Here is a 23336-nt window from a genome sequence, read left to right on the forward strand (position 1 = left end):
ACAATGGTGCTGGGAAAACTAGAAAGCTACATGCAAAAGGATGAAATTGGACCACTTTCTTATACCACACACAAAAATAAAATGGATGAAAGACCTAAATGTGAGACCCAAAAGCAAAAAATCCTACAAGAGAACACAGGCAGTAATTTCCCTGACATCAGCTGTAGAAACATTTTTCTAGATAGGTCTCCTGAGGCAAGGGAAACAAAAGCACAATTAACCTACTGGGACTAGACCAAAATTAAAAGCTTCTGCACAGCACAGCAAATCATCCACAAAACAAAAAGGCAACCTACTGAACGGGAGGAGATATTTGCAAATGATGTATCCAGAATATATAAAGACCTTACACAACTCAACACCATAAAAACAAATAATCTGATTTTTTTTAATGGGCAAAAGAGGTGAATAAATATTTTTCCGAAGAAGACATCCAGACGGCCAACAGAGACATGAGAAGATGCTCAACGTCACTCATCATCAGGGAAACGCAAACCAAAACTACAATGAGAGACCACCTCACACCTGCCAGAATCAAAGAGACAAGAAATAAATGTTGCTGAGGTTGTGGAGAAAAGTGAACTTTTATACACTATTGTTGGGAAGAGAAACTGGTAGAGCTATTACAGACAACTGTATGATGGTTCCTGAAAAAATTAAAAATTGAACTACCATATGAATCAGCAATCCCATTCCTGGTTATGTATCCAAAAAATTTACATCTGTTCATTACAGCATGATTTACAGCAGCCAACTTACGGAAACAACCCAACTTCTCCATGATGGATGAATGGATAATGAAAATGTGGTGTGTTTAAAAAAAAAAAAAAAAGCCACCCATGATTTCATGGATGAACATGGATGACATTTGAGGGCATTACACTAAGTGAAATAAACCAGAGAGAAAGAGAGACAAATCCTGTATGGAATCACGTATAGCGTTTAAAACAACAGTTTGCATACTTTCTCCTGATTCGTTCTTTCTCTCTCTCTTTCTATCCTTCTACCAACCTACCTACTTCATTGCGCCTTAAACATTCCTTGATTCTTCTTTTTTTCAGGGTACAACACAGTGATTCAACAGGTCTGTACATTATGCTGGGCTCCCCGCAAGCGTGGCTACCATCACATACGACACTGTTACGATACCATTGACTAGATTCCTGATGCTGCACCGTTCAGTCTGTGACTTACTCATTCTACAGCTAGAAGCCAGTACCTACCTCCCACTCCCCTTCTCCCATTTTGCCCACTTCCCCCACCCTCCCCCCTGGCAACCATCAGTTTGCGCTCTGTATTTATGGGTCTGCTTCTGCTTTTGCTTTTCCTTGTTTGATTTTTTAAAAATCTCCCTGAGTATTCTTGACTTCAGGATTTAATTCACACTGCTTTCTTCAAATGAAACATTCTCCTTCCCTTCTACCTCAATTCTGGTCCCCGAAAATCTCTAAGGATCCAGTCCTTACTCTCTACTCCTGAAGATCTAGTGCACTTAACATCTTTATTCCACATGCTGGTACCTGATCACACAGTTGTCCACATCTCCTCAACTAGACGGTAAGCTTCAGGGGGTAGGGGACTACTAACTGTTCTGTTTTATTCATCACGGCCAGAATTCAAACAAACAAACAAAACTTTTGAAAACATTTCTGATGCAACATAGTTTATCACAACTAATCCTCTTTTTCTTGTAAAAGAATCTTAATATTTTCAAGTTCACAGGCCTTTAGAAACACGAATTTACTTTCTGATCCCTCCCCTGACCCAATCTTACTTATTTCTTCAAAATCTAATGTACAGTTTACTTTACATGTATGTATAAACAAGTCCTGATAACTTCATTTGAAAAAAAGTATTTTAAGCCTAATCAAATCCTTGATAGAGCTATAGCTCTAACATGTAAGAGACAGCTTTCTTCCCAAGTAGGAAGGATTCGATTTAGATTATAGAATAGTTAAAAAGGACTTTTCCCTTGGAGAAAAATGAAAAGGTAGGCCTATCTATTCAGAGTAAAGCACAGAATTGTCCAAAACAACAACAACAATGAATTTTGGAAGATTATAAACCAACATTAAAAAACACATAAAGAGATAACCAAAGAGTCATTATTACATCTGACCTATCTGGAAAACCCTCTAACTTCTTGTAACTTTAAGGAAAAGACAGAGTATCTCTCTGTTTCCATTCAGGAATTCTGACTCCAAATTAAGTGATCCTGACTTTAAAAGGTTTCAATAGCTACCATAAAGATCTCGGCCTCTGGGTCTTACTGTAACACAAAGCCATTTCAAACTCAGGTGTAAGTGGTGGGGGCCTCGCAGAACAAATGAAGAGCATACTTTGGAATAATCAGTTCATTCATCTCCTGCAAAGTTTAAGGGAAAAAAAAAAATCTCATCTTCACTCTCTTCCCACTTCAGGTCAGCCAGGACACGTTCCTTTCCACTACAAATTTCTCCAAAATTTGTTCTTTTTAAAGGATGAAGTACTAAGTCATTATTGTGGCCTATTATCCGCTGCTTCACTGATTTTACATTAAGATTTTACATGCATTATTTTCTCACTTAATCCTCCCAATAACGTTTCAGAATAGTTTCATCATTTCCATTCCACAAATAAGAAAATGAAATCTGTCTCATTTTAAAGTTGCTTGTTCAAAACCATCAAGTCACAACAACTGTAAAACAGGAGTATCTAATCCATATTTTCTAGCTCTAAACCCCTGGCTCATTGGAGTATGTCACACACTGTTTTAGGACCATTAGCTACTTACAAGAGAGGAAGTGAAGTTTTATTTCTTAAGAACAAGCTTTGTATACTACACTCACTGGTTTTCTGCAATTAAATTGACAGAAACAGGTGACATACAGAGAGTACCGATACCATTTTTCCTCAAAGAAAACTGACCAAAACTTCCTGGTTAGTATATGCCGTCAGAGTAACTGCGATCAATTGTGAGAAAATTACAATGACAAGCACCAATCCACTTTGATCACATGATCTACGACAGGAGCCGCTCTAGGTGGTAGATCAACTTGTCAGGAACTAACACCGTTTCAGAATTTTTTTATAGAAATTACATTTGAAAAATGTCCCTGTCAGTATTAAATTATTGGTACCCCACTGAGAGCACATTTGGAATATTTATTGGCCAAAATGTTAAAAACCAAACAGGAATTAACATGTAACACGTGCCTGGAGTTTGATATCAGGATTTGTCCGGGCTTGTCAATCTAAGCCAACCCTGTGGATTTCTTAAAATAATCTATCTGTAAGAACCAGGAGCCATTGGTGGGAAAATGAGAAAAACGTAAGTTCCTACGAGCAGAGAAACTGCAAAGAATCTGTGAATCTGTGAATTCCGTCAATAATACGGTTTAACAAAATGCTCTCCATCCACAGGACAATGGTGAAGCCCAAAGGACACCAGGCAGAGCAGGGTGAGGACACCATTTCATAGCACGAAATAACGCTACAAAGAGAGCACTGCGTGTTAAATTCCAATTCCTCTATAAGAATATCCTATAGAAACAGAAACTTTAAACTTCATCAGTGAGCTTTGGAAGCAATAACTGTTGCTGGTTGGATGATTCAATTATCATAAACTATTCTGGCATGTTTCAAAAGCATTGCCATTTTAAAACATAAAAAATGTCTAAAAATGCAACCATAGTAATAGATTCTGAGAGCATGGGTTGGGGGGTGAGGGAGAAAGACAATGACAAATTGGTCCAAAAGGACACTGAGACTTCATCGTTGGAAGACTATTGTGCTGACAATTAGTAACAGGAAGCAGAGCACAAAACAAGTGAATGAAAAAAGCTGAACCAGCAATGAAAGACCTTATTATAGGGCAGAAACATTATTGTAATAAAGGGGCAATGTCCTCTCCTCCATGAAACTCTCACACAGCCACCCTAGCCTCTTTTCTCTCTCCCTGCATTTCATTTTTCCATTAGCATCTGCTCGATTGTGTATTATTTCCAACCCAAAAGAACGCCTCCACAGCGGTCCTAAATTCCAAGGCTTCCAGGTCCTTCCCCGCACCCCGGCCCCTGGCCCTGAGCCTCATTTAACGTTGCTCAAATAGATAAATAAATGAGTTTAAATTAACATAAAGATAGGGCGGGGGTGGGGGGACTCAGAAAGGCAGTGATTTAGCACAGAACTGCCCAGAGGTCAACAAAACACGTGTCCTTCAAGTCCAATTTGTTGAAAATGCAACGATCGCATGAGTCATACTAAACGACCAGATGATTCTGCCTCTGAAAATCAGGGCTTCTCCTCCGACCTCTGACGCAGCGACAAGGGCAAGGCTGCCTCCCGCAGCCGCCGTCCTCCTCGCGCTTCGCTGCCTTACGGAGCGGAGCCGCACGCTCTGGAGCTCGGCTTCCCACGCGACTTGACGATCGGGGACGGGATCCCGACACCGAGCGGGAACCCCTAGACGCGCGGAGACCCCGCCTTCCCCAGGGCCCGCGCCAGGAGTGACGCCCCCGCGGCGGCCAGGCCGTGTCAGCGGGGCCGCGGGCGGAGAATCCCGGCCTGGACGCCCAGAAGCCGTGGGCGGTCGGTCTCCGGCTCTACGGCCTCACGGATGCGTGACCCTGGCAGACCCCCCGAGCGCAGGTCCCCCGCTGCCGCTCCGCACCCCGAACAGCCGTTCGCACACAGGAGGGCAGGGCGCACAGGTGCACCGCAAGGGGCAGTGACCAGTCCGGTCAGTTCTCAGGGGACTGTCCCGGGGAACCACTGGGCGCCGCCGAGAGCCGCTGAGGGGCTCGCACGCCCCCCGCACCACCGGCCGGAAGTCGGGGGCCCCGGGGGTGAGGGGGCTGCGGGACGGGCCGAGCTCCACGATCGGCTCCTATCAGGTGACCGGCCACCTCGCCTCCCCTGCGAGCCTCTCCCCTCGCCACAGCAGAAGTAAGAACCGCTGTGACTTAAACACACCCCTGGACAGCACCGAGTTCCGGGGGCGCGGACTAGACACCCCCGAAGACGGCGGTGGTCCCCGAGCCCACAGACGGCTGCGCAGTCCGGCCGGGGCTGGCCCGGCCCAGCGCCCAGATCGCAGCTCCGCCCTGTCTGCTCCGAGGTTCTGGGCAAGTCTCTTCCTCGCCCTAGGTCTTGGTTTCATGATCTCGTTTGTTTGGGGTTTTTAAGGTGTTTTTATTTCATGTCTTCTTGTGACGGCAAAACTTGATCACAAATAAAGCACCGCGTACACAGCAGGCTCTTAACTGTCAATTCTCTTTCCTTGCTTCCTTAAGTCTCTCTTCATTTCCTATGTGTTAATTACAGAATGGCATAAAGCACCAAATACAATGGGCATATCATCAGTTTTTACTCAACAATTTAAAAACAATTTAAAAAGCTCTTTTCTAGAAAATAAAAAATTAAGCTGAAACATAAATATTAAACACAGAAATCAGGTAGACAGCCACATTCAACTTAACCAAAAATGATCGATAAATGTAATTGGGTCGTCAGTGAGTGCGGTCAGAGCGGTGAGCGCGAAGAATGATTTTTACCCTTCAGAGATGGAAGGGTGTCAGGGAGGAAAGCGCTGGCATCAGTAATAAGGAAAAACTGCAGTGCAGGGATCCCGAGCACCCCAGGCTGACCGGCGTGTGTGAGCTGCTGCAGGCTCAGGAAATCTTCACCTGAAAGGCTGAGCTAGACGGACCCATCAATGATTAATTCCACGGGAAAGGCGCGCACCAGGGTGTGGATACAGCCCACAGATGCTTCTGGCACACAGTCTGCAGGCGGAGAGCCTCCCCCCTGCCACTGCGACCGTGGTCTCCTCCCCTTCACGTCACCTTACCTCTCACCTCTCCTTTATAGAAGTCAAGGTTTTGTGTTTTTTTTCAATAAACAGATAAAAAGGTACCCTTTTTTTAAAGCTCTTGTTTAAAACCTTTCTAGCTGAAGAAAAACTGCCATCAGCATGAGATTTTAAAATGGAGTATTTCTTTGCAACAGTAAAATTCTTCTCTACTCTGGTGGAAAGACGATGAGCAGCAATGTTACTACAAGAGGGGCTCGCGCAAGGCCAGGTAAGCCAGCGGGGGGTGGCTAGTGCCTGCCTCTGACCCTGAGAAGACACAGTGTCTGGCACGATCCCGGCATTCTGCTACAGATTCAAGTGCCATATTTCTTCCTATCATTTATCCTTCTTCCTCCTTTGATATTTTTCACTCTATACAGGGATAAAAAAATAACATACCATCTGGAGCTTTCATTCATATCTGAGGATTTCATACTCATTTAAATCAACAATAAGAGATTCAGCCGAAGTTTCTGAGAAATAACATTTCAAATTAACGCTATTCCTGTTACCTGGAATGTACTTCCTCTTTCGAAATCTTACTATTTCTCTAAACAAATCTCAATTTCCAAGGTCTTCTTGATGACCCTCCCTTTGCCAAGCTCTTCTTGGTGTGTTCATTGTTAAACTTACTTCAGGACTGAACCACGAGAGAGCTCAAAATACCAGTTCTGAGAGTTTGGAGCAGATTTTTGCTCCTGTGTGATAAACCCTCCGAAGCTGGGAGCTAACCCAGACCTGTGGATTAGGAAGTGAACACAGGCTTTGGGGTTAGCACTCTGGGAGACACGGGCTACAATCCTGGCCCTGCCATTTGCCGGAGAAGCGACCTCAACCAAGCCATGCAACCTCCCTCAGTCTCTGAAGCAGAGAACATGATACTCACCTCAGAGCACTGTGAGGATTAAACGAGAGAACGTGTGTGAAAGGGCCTGGCACACAGCAGTGCTCCGAGGAAGGTTGGTTCCTTCCTTATTTTGTTCTTTTTTCCCTCAGTACCTGGTACAATGTTGAGAACACAACAGACCCTCAATGAAAACTTTCTAAATATCTACTAGAACTTAGGTTTCCTAAAAATAGGTTTAAATATTCACTGGGTAACTCCCATGTTTCCAAGTTGTGTTACTTGAAATCCTATGCACCCAAGGTAGGAAATTTCAAAAACAGTTCGGCGCGTGAGGCTGTCAGTTGGAGGCCGGCTGTCTAGGAAAGAGAGTCAAGAAAGGAGTCAGAGGCAACGTGTTCAAGAACAAGTCAGTGAAAATAATTACATGTAGGGTGTTCTTTTATGTAGGTATCTGTGGATAAATGGGAGTTAATTGTTGACTTTAGGACAAGTTGAGAGAGAGAGGGAGGGAGGGGAACAGAAAAGGGTGGAAGGGAGGGAAGGCGGGAGGAAGAGGAGGAGGAGGAGGGAGGGAGGAAGGCTGGCTCCGCCAGGGTCCCCGTTTTCTCCTCACATCTTTTAACGTAAGCTCCTGAAGCCGATCACCGCTCGCCGGCCTTCTTCTAGGAACAAGCCCCACGGCATCCCCCATCTTACAAAAAAGTCTTCCTCTAATGGAAGAGCCAAATTAATTTAAAAATTTCTCCCAATGGGTGGTAACCAAGAGGTCCTCTCAGGACAGTCAAGAAGATATTAGAGGATTTTATTACTTCTACCAAAAAGGAAAAACGACTCCTGACTAGAATAAGGGGTAATAACAGTCACAGGGACCATCCCCCTGTGGAAGCTTTGAAGAATTCGGTCTGCATCCATCTCCTCAGAGGCCAGAGCAACGGAGCTGCCCCCACAGCCGCAGTGATCCTTCCTTCCTTGGCCAGGGGCAGCCACGGGCATGGTTTGGGGTCCAGCTCATGGGGCTTAGTCACAAGAGCTAGGCTTTACAGATCAAAGTCATTGACATTAAATGAAACTGGGTTTTTCCCCCCAGCCAACAATAGCGGCTATCCTCAACTGCTAGAGAGGGCTGCAAACGGCTTCTACCTCAGACTTCTAATGATCTTTAAAGAAAACCCAACCAAGGAAGCTTCCTTCCCATTCCAGTGGAATTTAGCTGGAGAGAGAAGAATGGCTGCCATTTAATTCAACAGAGCAAAAGTACTAAGCATCTCCCAACCTCCATAAATAGTTTTATTTGCACAGTGTTTCATAATTCAGAGTGTGCTCATATACAGCATCTCATTAATTTTTTTAACAGCATCTCAGTTAATCCTCACCATAATCCCAAGAAGTAGGCATTATTAACCTTCATGATCAAAGATGACAAAAATGAATTTCAGAGAAGTTACGTGATTTGCCCGGGGTCACACACTTGTAAAGGAGCAGAACCAAGACTCAAACTCAGGTCTTTGGGCTCCAAGTCAGATGAACTTCTGGCATATAGCTCTCAAAGCTAAACTTATAGGAAATGTTTTAAATGAGTATACACATTGTGCTCTAGAAATTTATCACTCCCGTTTTCTACATAAGCTCCCCACCCCTGCAACTACTTTATATTCTGACAAATGAGGCTTCGAAGGTAAAGCCCCAACCATAGATTAGCTTCCCGTGTGCTCCCGTCAGTCAGGGAAGGGGGTGAGAGAGAGCTCAGGGAAGCTGCCAGGGAAGCTGCCAGGGAAGCCGGGGGCTCTACCAGATGTCTGACCAGGTCACTGACAAGGTTCTAATGAAGGAAGTACTGCGGCAGTGAGATTATCTAATAGGAAACTCACATGAAACACAAGTAAATTTATGTTTCTCAAGGACACAGAACTGATGAAATCGTTCAGAGATGCAGAGGGTCGCTCTCACACTTAGTAGCTGGATTTGAAACCCTGGACTCCACAGCCCGATCCATGAAAACAGGATTCTACCGGGGGGGGGGGGGGGTGTTGGGTTTTTTTGCACACTTGCTGTATAATACCAAAAACAGGGAGGGAAGAAGAGAAATTCTACGGAAATTTTTTCCTTGTCGTATTAGGTGTGGTTTGAATGAGAGGAAGAAAATATGTGACTAATTATGGCATTCTTATTCTTCGTAATTGTCTAAAAACGATCTCCCTTTAAAGTGATTTTTAAAAAGGCTTTTTCTCCATTCCCAACTCTAAATTTGGTTTATGGGTTAAAATTTGCAAATAAATGAATACAGTACCACCCATAAAAATGAAAGATAGAAGGAAAATCTGACTGCAGTTACACTAATTCACTGTATGATCAATTTTTAAGTAAGGCATCAATTCCATACAGTGAGATGCTGCTATTACCAGACATAACTTTCTGTTTGCCTAAAAATCTGATCTCATTTTGGGGTGGGGTGGGGTGGGGAGACCACCACATCTTCGAGCAGTCAAGTACATGAAATTGTTTAAAAATCACCAAAAACAAAAACGAGGTTAAGAACTTCATATATAATTCAACCTAACAGAATGTAGCAATGTATGTCAAAAAGAAAAGGTATATAGAGTAAGAGAAAAAACAAGGAATACTGAAAACATATAGAATAGAAACACAGTTATGATTTGGGCAAGTGTTTAATTGCTGGTACATAATAATAGTAAAAAATGCAGTGGCGTCTGGGTGACTCAGTCAGTTAAGACTCCAACTCTTGATTCTGGCTCAGAACATGGTCTCAGGGTCATAGGACTGAGCCTCAAGCAGGACTCCATATCCAGCGAGGAGTCTGCTTCAGATTCTCTTTCTCTCCCTCTGCTCACATGTGCACACAACTCTGTGTAAAATCTTAAAAAAAATTAAAAAATAGCAATTCATCTTCCTATTGTGAAAAAGGGAGAAATTTGGGATTTTTCTGAGTAAGGAGATGATACCTGCAGAAGAACTTTTCTTTAGAAGATGAATCTATCCTATGCATTGCTCTCAAATACTCCAGAGAAGAGAATATGTAGAGGCAAGAGATGGGTTAGTCTCCTGACCGTCAAAATAGCGCAGGCAGGAACTGATGAAGAACTGAACTAAGATGGTACTTAGAGGAGTGAGACCGCACAGGAAGGAAAACAAGACAATACTTTGCTGACCGGCAGACTCATGGAGGGAAACGCACGGTTTGCCTGCGGATGTATCCCTTCTGTTATAAGCAGGTAGGTTCCTTTTTTGTTCTTATCAAATACTAATTTGGACACCTCATGCTTAAGAGCCTCCAATAGTTTCCAACTGGTTTCCACTAAAAACATCAGAGTGGTATTCAAGACCTTTTACAATCTGATCACAAGGTATCTAATCTTGTTTTTTCTCCAACATAAATTCTCTATCTTCCCAGGATATTGTCTATTCTATTCACAAAATAAGCTAGTCACTAATTCCAGACTTCATATGCTTGCTTACGTTAACCTTACTGTGAATGTCCACCTTCTTCCAAAATCTTAAATACCACCCATCCTTCAGTGCTCCTGTTAAACTCCCCTAGTCACCCTAGCTTCCCTTGATCTATTCCCTCAACTTCTGCGCCATTTATTTTCTATAAAATTCATTCTGGTAACAGATCTCATCTCTCCTCCCGCTGCCGTGTGTTCTCTGTGTACGTCTTCCAGAGTCAATGACAAATGCTCTTTTAGTGTCTAGTGTGGTTCTAATGGTCTGTAAACCCCTTAAAAGTGACTGATTCTGATCTCTTGTAATCCTTTTTTTTCTTGTAATCCTTCTACATTTATATGCTGTAGAGTTATTCTAGATTTGTAGGGTTGTTATTCTAGGTTGTATTATACTTGTATTATTCTAGGTTGTATTATACAGATTTATATAAGACTAAGAATCAAGCCACAAGAACTTCTCTATGCCATGAGCATGAGTGAAAGCATTAGATGAAACCAAGCGATTTTTCTATATATTTAAAAATCTGCATCCAATATTTATTCAGAGGTAAAAACGGTTTTTTGGGTAGGTTTAAATCCCCAAATTTCCTTACTTTCTTACAAAGAGAAGAAGAAAAATGGGCTAGTGCGTAAACATTTCATTTCACTTTTAAAAAAACTGGCTGAAGAAATGTAGACCGACCTATTTTTTGGAAAAGGACTGCAGAAAGGTATCAGAGAGGAAAGAGATATCCTCAGAGTGGGACAAAATTTGCAGCATTGAAAAGGTGGGATTCGAGGAGGTGCTGCTCAGGACCCACGCTGGCTGGCGCCTCCGCTGGCCCCGCGGAGAGTAAAAGGAAGTAGATCAAAAGTAGGATGAGCCCCAAGACATATGGACAGATCTTCAAGTTCTTGGCTGAGAAACTGTTTTACTTTGGAGTTGGGGGGGTCCCTGTCAAAATGTTTGAGACCACCGACTCCTGAGTAGATCAGGAGTCCTGGTCATCTAGTCCATACTGAGCACCCGGCCCGATCATAATTCTGATTAGAGATGCACTCTGCTGGAAAACGATTACTACTTCATTGACGTTCCTCGGCACTCCCTTTAGAAGTTACCTTCCCGTACATTCGTATTTGATCCACCCAAAGAAGGATGAAGATCAAAGATTTTTATCCACATTTCACAGGGCCTGGAGAGTTTACGTTCTGCAGGCCAACGGATATCTAGCAATTTAAAGTATTGGAACTCTGACCCAAATCAGATCTTTAATCCAGAGAAAACAGTCCAGAATGGGGGCGGGGGAGGGAAATAAAATGTAAATGACAGGAGAGAAACTGGAATTCCAACCTTGATACCTGGCTACCACTACCTAGTAAAGCAACCTTAACCAAATCACTAAATTTCTAACAGCCTCCTTTTTCTCATCTAACAGGAAAAATCTGGGCTTCATGTTTTCAGACATTCATTCAAAAATGGTTATTAAGCCCTAATACGCAGGCACTAGGAGATATAAAGTAAATAACAGTAGGTTCTTCACCCCAAAATTGGTAGATGAGATACAACACATGAACAAATAATCTGAACACAATGTGGTAACAACAAAAGAGAACAGCTTTGTGAAGGGCAGGGGGGACTGATGTAGCAAGGAATGAGGCTGGGAATTTAAACTTGAATTAATTCCTAAAGGATGCAAACAAATCATCCAGACAAACAGAGGACAGAAGAACAGTCCAGTGAGAGGGAACAGCATAAACAAAGTCTCAGAGTGGAAGCGCGACCTGCCAGCAGAGGACACAAGAGGCAAGAGTTGAAAGCACAGGTCAGACTGAGGGGACGCCCGCAGGACACACGGAGGAAGCAGGCAGTGGAGATCCGGGCGAATGCAGAGTCAAACGGACCTGTACAAGGGTCACTGTGACAGTCATGAGAGGTAGTGGGGCACGCGGTCGAACCTAGACGCAGTGTATCGGGCTACGTATCGCGGATGGAGACGGTGAGTGCTTGCTCCAGGGTGATAATGAGAAAGGATGCACAGAAGTTCAAAAACTGAGAAGCTAAATCAGTAGAGACCAATGAACTGGGAATAGGGTGACGATGGGGGCAGCAGGCATGGAAGGGTCCAGGCTTCTGCTCAAGGCAGAACTGGCGTACCCAATACAGAGAGAACTGGTGAGATTATCTTGAATTCCACTTAGGATAGGTTGAGGCCCAGTAATACCCGGGGCGAGATGTCCAGCAGCCGGCTGAATATACACCCTGGTGCCCTGAAGTCACGTCTCGTAAGAAACCTTCCAAGGCCATGTGACACCCCCCCCACCCCAGGGAGAGGGAACAAAATGAGAAGCATCCTTGGCCGGAACCCACGGAGATACCACAATCCACCCAACAGACAAAGAAAGAACAGCAGGAGAGAGAGACCTCCCAGAACACAACAGGAGAGGTCATGCCAAGAGAGAAGTGGGGACTAACGGTATGAAACGCAGCCCACAGTGCTGACCCAGGAAAAGAACAACTGAAAAGCGCCTGCTCGTCTGAGCAGCTAGGTGGTCACTGGAGAGCTACGGAGACTGGTTTCGATCAAGTGACTGAGAGAGAAAGCGAGACGGCAGTGGATTCCAGAAACAAGGAGTGTATACCATCTTTTGGAGAACTTTAGATCAGAAAGGAAGGAAGGAATCTGAAATTCAGTGAAGACTGGAAAGAGGGATCCCAAGTCCCTGCTGGTTCTCCTACTTCATTTCTTCAGATGGATAAAAAAGCCTATTTTGGTCAAATTACAGTATAACCTACATACATTAAATTTGAAGTAACATTTTTAATTATAAGGAAAAATAGGGAACTCCTGTAACTCTCAGTGGAATATATGTATATACCATTTCCCAACATCCCTTAGAAATACGCAGTAAAATCATCTCTTTTTTCACTTACTCAAGGGGACTAGGGCCAGAGGGGAACCTGCTGGCCAAGTAACCCTTCCTTGTTCCAACTCTTCCTTCTCTTAATGTCTCATGAAAACATTCTTTGTCCCCCTCAGCCTGGAATACCCTTCTCCCCGCTTAACTCCCATTCACTCTCAGGGGCCCGCTCAAACTGCCCCTCCCAGAACCACAGCACGTAGGAGATAAAAGGGCCTTGAAGTTCATTACATCCGAGTGTTCCCATGATGCTGAGTGCTTCAGAGAATGACCCGTCCACGGTCATACTCACGCCGTGTGGCAAAGCTGAACTTGGCACGACCTCTTCAACCAGCGTCCATTCACCACTCGTCATTTCTGCACGTCAGTTTAAGACCGCAGTAGGTCAAGTCTTAAGAACCATTAATCTTAAACAGTTTATCTGGTTTAAGACCCGTGTTAACACACTTCTGAAAGCGAAGAAGCTGGTCTACAACTTCCACTTGTTCGTTTGAGTCAATTACCTACAACTACTTGACGACAGAAGCAAAGATTACAGATGTCGGCTAATATTTATTTCGTGGCTAGGCTGCCTGTCAGTCACTAAGCAGGATCTCTCCCCAAGAGTGCAGCATTTATTCCCGCCTCTGCCAGTGGAAGTGTGGGAGCAGATGTTGGCAGACTGTGACATACAGTATGTCTTTAAAACTTGTTGGGGTGTGAAATTTCATAAGGTCAAAAAATGCTGCATTTTGATCAGCAGATACAGGAGTTCTGTACTTTTATAAATTATTTCAGACAACCAATACCATTTGCTAGGAAAATTAAGAAACTGCAGTGGCTTTATGTCGGAAATAATGTGTGCTGTTAGTGTTTTAAAAGCCAATTTCTATCACTTTAAAGCAAATGCTCACCCACGAGATCTCTAGAATGAAAATGTGCTCTTAAGTCAATACAAAATATAAGACATTACTTCAATTGACGACAGAGTTTTAAAAATCATTTTCTACTAAAAGAAAGTCATAATAACTTATGAGTATTCTGGGTGGAGGGAGAGGGGAATGGTTTCCTTCAACTGATACGTACATATTAACAGTGTTCTCACTTCTTAAAACATGAAATCCCTACATAAGATTCCATTTATAGAAACAGAGAGGTGTCTGGGTTTGTTTGTTTGTTTGTTTTTTAAGTTAGTGTTCTTGCCACTCACTGATTTCACAAACCCTTTGATTTATTGCTTTATCTTATTCTTTAAAAAAAAATTAAAAGATGGTATCCATAAAAAAGGCTGCGGCTCTATCCAATTTTAAAATGACTTTTATAACATTCAAGGACTTTTGTTATCTTGCATTTCTTTGTTGCTACTTTTTGATGTTTTGTGTTTTTGGGTTTTTTTTTTGCTCCACTCTTTACCTTCCTCTCTGCTTCAGATGTCACTGGACAGAAAACAACAGACAACCAAAATCAAAATTAAGAATGGTGTCTGGCTAAAGATTTCATCTCAATGGTACAGACTTCAGCTCTTATGCAAGTTTATTTTAACCTAATGTAACTTTTTCAAATGCTTTATCTCCGAATTAACAGCCAACAACACTTCCATTGAGTAATCAGTAATACAGCTAGCCCGGAGAGCCTGGTCATCACACGGCAAGGGGAAATGTTGCCAAAATCACCAGCAGCAGCATCTTTCAGTTTATTCTGGGCTTATGGTCAAAAAAATATACAATTCCTAAAAAAATTTCCACTACAAACATTTTTCTTAGATACTTGTAAGGAAGAAAACTTGAACTTTGAACATAAAATCTCCCCAGAAGACAATTTCTCGAGTAAATCACTTGTTTCTCATCCTATGAGCAACTGAAAAGAGCTAAGATCCTGACAGGAAACCAGTTAGAAATGTACCAGGTCCTGCAACAATCTTAACAACCAAGTTCACTTAGCAACAGAGTTCAAAGGTTCCTGTTTACATTTTATAATGAGAAACTTGAGGTACATATTTGGGGAATTGTCTTTATCACATTTAAGTTCTATATTCAACCATATTGTCTTATATAAGACCATATATCATCAATATTCACTATGCTAAGGAATTGAAATTATATCAAAGCTGAAAATTTCCCTGAACTTAAATACAAACCTAAACTTTTTCATAGGCTTCTCCTATATCGTAAGACAGCTGGCACATGACGTCATACATACAGATAAATACAAGGTGAATCAACAATTATAAGGAACTTACTTGCCACTGAAAAGTTGTTGAGGGGATAAGGTAAATCCACATCTTGAGGTTTCTCTTTATATCCTATGAATGAGCCATCTGTCTTCAAAAGGAAGTATCTTGGCCTCCAGTTTTTTATATATTCTCCTACATGAGGAAAGCAAGCATGTTAATGCTGGGGAAAAAAATGAACGGCAGCTTTTATGTGAAAAATAAATTATGGTACAATATATGTCCCACAACACTGGCCTCCAAAAATTTAGTTAGGCAATTTTCTTTTAACTTAGCTTACAAAAGAAAATACATAAGCCTGCAATTAAGATTCAATAAAAACTCAAACATGTTTTGTTTTTAATGATTTCACACTTTGATAATTCATTTGCACCATTATTTCTTCAGAGAATCATTCATCTGAGTACACATTTTGTTCAGTTTTTCATTTTATCAGATGGTTGTTAGAGCATATTTCAACCATTTTAAAAAGCCTTGGTAAATCATCCACACACAGTATCAAGGAATTTCGATGAAAAACACTTATCATAAGGAGGAACATGAAATAGATGTTTATCTTCCAAGTACTACTGACTAATTGTGTCATTTTTTAAGAAGAAAAGGGGTAAAGTCTGTTTTCATTGTTAAATCTTGATCATAACTTGTTTAAACAACATTTTATTGTTCTGAATAGGGAAATTATCTTCTGTACAATGCTGTAAATAAGTCAAGGAAATGAAAGAACATGAGTTAACAGAGCTTAAAAACCACACACACACTCACACAAACAGTAATAACTGTAAGAACACAAGGTACAAGGCCAAGCATGTAACAGCCAATAAATGTGTATGTATCACATTTTGATAAAAGCCATCATCTAGCTACCAGATGTTTTTAGCAACCAAATCACAAGTTGCGTACCTAAGAAGGGACTCATCTGAATTTGAAGAAAGAGAGGTGCCCTGTGACACCGTAAGGTACGGAAGGCTCTCTGGTCTCATAATCGTCAGTTCTCTACTGGGTATTTCTACCTGGTTCTTCGAACTCAAATGCCGAATCACAGTCCCTCAAGAAACTGAATCCAGTTCCACTTTCCAACAAGCCAGCTTCTTTCCTGGACCTCAGTTACCCAACTCAAGCTAACACGGGGCCGGTTCCCTCTCCTTCTGCTAGGCCAGCACTGCCTTCACAATCTCTCATTTAGCCCAACCCAAACGGGGCCCGCACACCTGGCCTGCTGTTGTGCTGTTCATGCCCCCTGTCCTGCTCTGCCCCCCTTCCTTCCTCACGCATCCATCCCCTCCAGATTAACCCTCTGTGTGTACCACTTTTGATTTCCAGCGCTTTTCTGCTCAAAAATATTGACTCCCTCCCATTCAAGTCTCTTAACATAAAACATAAGCTCCTCCGTATCATAATCTCACCCCAACATACATTTCAGATGTGGGGCGCACCTCTGGATCTGCCATTCTTAAGCTCCTTACCCCCCACACCTCCTTACACTCTTAGCCACCGCCGACAACTCCAACGATCGATTTAGGTAGATTACATCTATGTTTACTGCTTTAGGAATGGAAAAGAAAACTTAAATGCCTTTATTACTTCTTTTAAAAATAACAATAAACTCATTACATGTAACATAACTAACATATTTTTATGAAAACAATTATATTTTCTAAAATAAACAAACAAAAACTCAGCAAGAGAGCACAACTTCTTTCCATTAAAAAAAATCTCTTTGATGTTTGGCTTCACGGAAGATAGCCAGGTTCTCATACCTGCTTCTGTATTCAGTCTACCGTGGTGGGTTGTTTTGGTTTAAAATACAGGAAAGAGAGCTGGCTCCACAGGTGCGCAGCGGAAAGGGCAGGGGTATTCAGACAGTTATGACTCTTTCTTTGACGTTTTCTGAAAGGTCAACTGCAGTGTGCAATTTGAAAGCATGTCAAGGAACCTGCTGTTACGTGAAGAGCCGCTGGTCTCTATTACACACTGCATGAATCGTTTAGACGCTGTGCATGATTGTGCAACATCACACATGGGTGCTTTAGGAAACACCGCTCCACTGAGTCATACTGATCTTCCAAGTCTTGATACATTTCGCTGGTCAAGTATCATCAGAAAAGTAAGCACTGGGAAGCCACGAAGCTCAAAATGGCAGATAGGTTCTAATTTTTGTTTCAAAACTTGATTTCCCCCATTGGTCCTAAGTTCTGTCACTTCTTTTTCCTTGCAGTGATACACTCCAAGGGCCCACCCCAGTGCTTACCACTGGGTAGATGCTGAGTAGTCATCTACCAAGTGACCAAACACATGAAGGAGATGCGTTTCATCCCAGCACAGAAGAGGCACTTACAGGGAAAGAAAAAGGAAACCTGACTCCCCTCCTCACTTCACTTTACTGAAAATATATGGTCTTAATATTAATAAACACATGCCAAATTTGTAAAACCACAATGTTAAATTCACAGTTCCCATCTCAAAGATGAAGCAAGTTCCTTTCTTGATTGTACTTATTTTATTTTTCCATTTTTACTTATGGACTCCTATATAAAATTTAAAATCATTAGGTATCAAATCTTCAATTAGTAATATTGTATTTAGATTCCAAATGCTCCTGCAAACAATAGAAGATTCATACCAGCGTAAGATGCTCCAAGTCTATCGAGCAAAAAAATAAGTACTAGTTTAATAAGTTTAAGAAAGATAAAATAAAAGAAATTCATCTAAAAATTTAAAAGAAGAAAAACAGGATAGTGCTGTTTCTCGTTTTATGAAAGTACTGAAAACATATATTCAAGAAATATGAAATTAAAAGAAATAAACATCAAATTTTCATTTCTAAGAATAACTTCCTGTCAGCCTCTAATGTTGTCATGCTCAGTTGAAAGACACGAAATATCATCACGTGAATCTTCTATCTTTTTTGTAAAACAGATCTTAGGAAATTTAGAATATTTTATGTGGTCCATAGCAAGGCTTCTGGTTGCCAAAAAGGTCTTTTAAAAATAAATTTTTATGTATCCCTGACATATAATATGTTATACCAAGACAATACAGGAGTCATTCACAATCAGGAAGAAAACTGGAAAGTCAAAATCTACATTGTTGGTAAAAACAAAAATTATTATTTCTTACAAATTTTGATTAATAATTTTGAGTTGACTCAGTTAAATCAGTCAACAATCGGACTGTCACAGAAAGCTAACGGTGGATCCCCAACTTTAAGACTCTCGATTTTTTATTGTTATAATACGAATGGACTTCCCAAGAAGAAGTTCAGAGCACATCTACTTATTTATTTGCTCTGGGTCCCAGAGACACAGTATTGGACGAAAAAATGAAAAACACAAGAACTCGAACTCTTGGACTTCTATTCCAGTATGACACCAGGTTTCAGGCACCTCCTAAAATTCAGAGAAGGCTTCAGAATACTTCCTGAAAGCAGATTCTTTTTTTATAGGTTCCCAGGAACATTCTCAAGTCAAGCTCAGATAATAGCATAATGTGCTGGCCTAATTAAATATTTATTTTCTAGTTCCAAAAGTGGAACTGAGAAGGGATTCTTTTTCTGCCAAAGAACCAGGCCTTCCCAAGGACACAAATTCACAAGGTAGGGAATAAAGCAAAAAAGCAAGCTTTACTGCCACCTACTAGGCCCAGAGCAAAAGAAGATGATTCCTAGCTCCAAAGAGTAGAAAAAGTCAGAGCTTTCCAGGATACCACGGCAGGCCTCCGGGCACACCGATGGCAAAGCACAATTGTTCCTGCTGCCTCGGGGACCTTGTCCAGCGGGTCATGACAAAGGACCCCAATAGTCTCCTCAATGACTCAGTAGCTGAGGCAGGGAGCGTCTAGATGAGAAACATGTTCTCAGGCCGTTCCAAAAACATGGCCAAAAAGTCCTTGCTTTTATGGGGCTAAGTGCTCAGAACAAAGGTGCCCTCTCTGCCACCCATCCTTTTGAGAGAGACTGCTAAAAGTCAATCGCATCCTGTACTTTAAACATAGCATTTACACCTAAATATACACAAGCTGTATTAAAACCAAGCTGTACCATACTTTGGTATTTATAGCCCATAGGTTTCAACTAATTTAAGAAGCGGTTTGTCGTAACGGGGCGAAAGTCTTGTTTAAAAAAGCAGCTGCATTTGTGGGGCACCGATTCAACATTTCTACGTGTATCAGAATAAGTCTGCAGCGAGGGCCTCAGCCACACGTGGACGGGGTTTCCAGCACAGTCTCTTCCCCACTTTCCACCTGCCTTCATGAAGGACGCTGTCAATTCTGGCTCACGCTCCTTGGCTGCAGGCTTGATGCGTTCTGAAGTACCTGTGCTTTGATACTGGAAACAGCGTTATTTCCCAACAGGGAGCCCGATATTTTGGCTTCTGTAGTGCACTGAATGGTGACCCCGTCAAAAGATTCTGTACCCACCCCAATCCCTGGGACCTGGGAGCACCTAAGATGGCCAAAGGAGTGACGAAGTGAAGGATTTGGACAAGAGGGGCTTATCCTGGATGATCTGGGTGAGTCAAATCCAATCACAAACACCCCCGAACGCGTGAGGCTGGGGGGCTGGGACACACGGAGAGGAGGCGGCCACGGGACCAGGGCAGCACCAGCGGGCGGCCAACCTGCGGACACCAGGAGCTGGGAAGGCAAGGAACAGATTCTCCTCCGAAGCCTCCGGAGCGCGTCTGACTCTGGCTCTAACTTCCGGGGTCCAGAATCCCGAGAGACTGTCACTGCCTTTTGTTGCGAACCACCCATTTGCTAGAATTTGTTACGGCGGCCCTAGAAAACTTCATGCGGTTTCTTAGCTCTCTAACCGAAGGGTTGTTTACAGAACCAAACACAAAACAAAACCTTATTGATTAAGTTCTTGGCATCAGTGGTACAGGGACACTTAGCTAATACCTTACGAACACAAAGGAAAAAATCCATCTCACTCTTATCAACAGGACAGAATCCTATTTGTCAAATGTGGGGTTACAAGAGGCTGTTTACTAGAGGTCACAGTTTCACTTGGTTTTAATGACTTCAGATTCTGGACTTTTGCCAACTTTCTTACTTTACTTGATAATTTATTTTCTGTAAGCTCTTCAAACAACTAAATAAAAAACCTCAGTGTTTTTGAGTGGATGTTGGCCACAGAGAACATTCTTGATTTCTCCAGCTGAGTACAAATAATATTTAGGATCTCAGGCTTAATCTTTAATAACAACCTCAGATGGGAGATGGTACAAGTTTAAATTCACCCTCACTTTGCACCTAAATATTTTGACGGCGTATTCCAGTGGATCATCATTATAAGCGCCAAGCATTCAACTTCCAGGTTATCCCCTGGAAGCTGACAGTGCTCATTTCCTACCATTCACCTAATTTCAAATTCCATTTGTATTCGATAATCCTCCCCTGCTGCAGAGTATTTCACGGATACTTCACTGAGAATCACGCTTCCAGCTCCTGCCTCGGCACTTTTTGATGATTTCAACTTTGAAAAGGTGCAAATGTTATGTCTAAGGACTGAGCGCAGATTGGTGAAAACATTCCAATGGTCTTATATCTCGAATAACCGGGACGGGCCTGGATTTGCTCAGACAGACACGTGGAGAAAAGACCCTCAGAAATGACCCAGCCTGTACCCCCATAAGTGAATTGTGCTGAGGATTTGACTCATGCATTCATGCATTTGTACGGCAAGGTTGTGTTCTAGAACGTAGTACCAACTCTGACTTAGCAAGAAGGAGGCGATGAGCTGCGCAGTCAAGTATGCACCGGCTGAGAACGCACAGAAAGACTCCCTCATCTACTGGAGGCCTCACCTCCACTGGCACGGGCGCGTTTAGGTGGAAAAACCAAGATGTTATCAAAATAGATATAGATAGAATCCAATTGAAAAGAACTCTGTACAAGCACAGCACTGTTTTTCACAAATCCTACACATTGATCATATAGAATTTAATTAGACAAAACGCTTAAGCGTCATTTTTAAAATAAGCTACTTCCCTAGGATAAAATTCGAGGAAAATGAATGATGCTGGTTACCAACAGCTGTACTGCGAACAAACTGAAATTCTGATTTCTCTAAGAGATACAGGAGACGCAGCTTTTGAAATTACTAACAACCCCTCACACGTGCTGTCACACAGGCTTCCCAAGCTAATCACTCCGGGAGGAAGGGGCGAGAGCACATCGGGAAGGAGGCACCACTGTCTCATCATAAAGCCGAAACAACCCTAAGCTCAGCTTTCCTGAGAATACGTATTCCTTGTATTTTACATCAGTGTTTAATCACAATCCCGAATGAGATATATTATTATTTGCCTTTGTCATCTCAGAGGGGAAAATGAGTAATATCGACACCTGCTTTGTCTGTTAATAGCAAATGACCTCTTCACACCTTCGTCCTTTGCAGAGGGGGAGAGCCAACAGGATTTACACAAGCAAGCAACAGGCCATTTTAACAAGGCAGTAAGGCATGTGGGCTACATTTTCAGAAAAAAAGAAACACGACGTAAGACAAATGCTATGTTCTATAATAAAAGTCACAACAAACAGTCATGGTCACTACGGGATCAAGAAACTTCTCCAGTGAGGCCTCAGTTCTTACCCGGCTCCGCCTCACCCTTCAGGTGCTCTAGGCAGGACAACATAATGCTTGGGGAGCAGAGCCTGCAGCCTCCCTGCCTGGGGCGGGGTCTGAATCCTGGCTCCTCCACTTCTGGCTGTAGGAACATGAAGCTCTCTACTCCCAGCCTCCTGATCTGAAACCTGAGAAGCATAAAAGCACCAACCAGAAGGACAGGATTTGAAAGCACTCACCTGGGTGTAGCAGGAGTTGGATTTTGTTGTTATGAAATGGAACCACTGTATTCATGGCACTAACATTTACAGCTCATGCCCAGCCCTGCATTAAATATTCCACTACTGAGCAGTTCGCTTACTCAGGAATATGGTCCTAAATGAGGCAACAGGCAACAATCAGTAATAAATTTACTCTATCACCACCCCCCCCACACACACACAGTCTCTTTAGCTAGTGTCAGGTATATAAAACTTGAATCCTCTCTAAAGAAATGAAAAGGCATATCACATCAAAATTAATACTTCTTTTTCGAGAAGAGGTTAAGGATATCAGAGTAACTAGTCTTCAAAAAAAAAAAGAGAGAGAGATAGAGAAAGAGAAAGAGAGAGCTCTAAAGTCTTAGGTCTCTCTGAATTATTTTTAATAATTTCAGTACCATTAAAATCAAACAATTTAAAATATCCCAAGAAGAGCTTTTTTTTTTTTTTTAAAGATTTTATTTATTTGACAGACAGAGATCACAAGTAGGCAGACAGGCAGGCAGAGAGAGGGGGAAGCAGGCTCCCCACTGAGCAGAGAGCCCGATGCGGGACTTGATCCCAGGATCCCAGAATCATGACCTGAGCCAAAGGCAGAGGCTTTTTTAACCCACTGAGCCACCCAGGTGCCCCCCAAGAAGAGCTTTTAAATCCAAAGATGGCAATTTCTGTCAAAATAGATTTATATGACTTTAAGAAAGCATTAGTCTTTAAAAATCTCAAAAAGAGGTTTAAAGCTGGTAGCGGTATAAAAAATTAATTAATTTCATGGTTTGCGATATAGCTACATATTTAATTGCTTGTTGACAGATGCCAACCAAATTTACACATGAACCACCTAAAAGAAAATATAGCAGAATCTTTTTTCCACTATTGGATGTTCGTAATTAAATATTGGCACCACAAACAAATAAATACTGAATATATAATTCACGATAGTGTGCTACGTCTTAAATCTCTTAAAAATCATGAAGCCAAATACAGTAAGTACAGAAATGTGTGGTGATAAACATAACAAAACATTTGCAACCCTTGAAATTGTTCCATTTTTATATAGTGGACAGCAAGTGTTCTAGTACAGTTAGATCTACATAAAAGCCCTATGAATGTCTCCCAGGGAATAAAAGAAGTAGAATTTCTCACTGAAGTTATCATCGTCCTCTCTTACAAGTGTCTTGAAAATAAATCCTAAAGAGTTTTTCTCTACTCTCTACATGGCAATGAGCTAGCCTAGTAACAATGTTTCAAATCACAGGGATA

The 23336-nt window shown here is 42.0% G+C and overlaps 1 protein-coding gene across 3 annotated transcripts in view; it reads right to left on the minus strand.

Moving 5' to 3' along the window:
* The window catches only part of AKT3 (AKT serine/threonine kinase 3), a 305109-nt gene that overhangs the window by 159132 nt on the left and 122641 nt on the right, over positions 1-23336 (minus strand). For all 3 annotated transcript variants that reach the window (XM_044267054.1, XM_044267055.1, XM_044267053.1), the window contains exon 3: positions 15258-15383. In XM_044267054.1, coding sequence (XP_044122989.1) covers positions 15258-15383 — 126 coding nt within the window. The remainder of the gene's footprint in view (positions 1-15257; positions 15384-23336) is intronic.

Source organism: Neovison vison, chromosome 10 (assembly GCF_020171115.1).
Source record: "Neovison vison isolate M4711 chromosome 10, ASM_NN_V1, whole genome shotgun sequence".
NCBI classification, from domain to species: Eukaryota; Metazoa; Chordata; class Mammalia; order Carnivora; family Mustelidae; genus Neogale; species Neogale vison.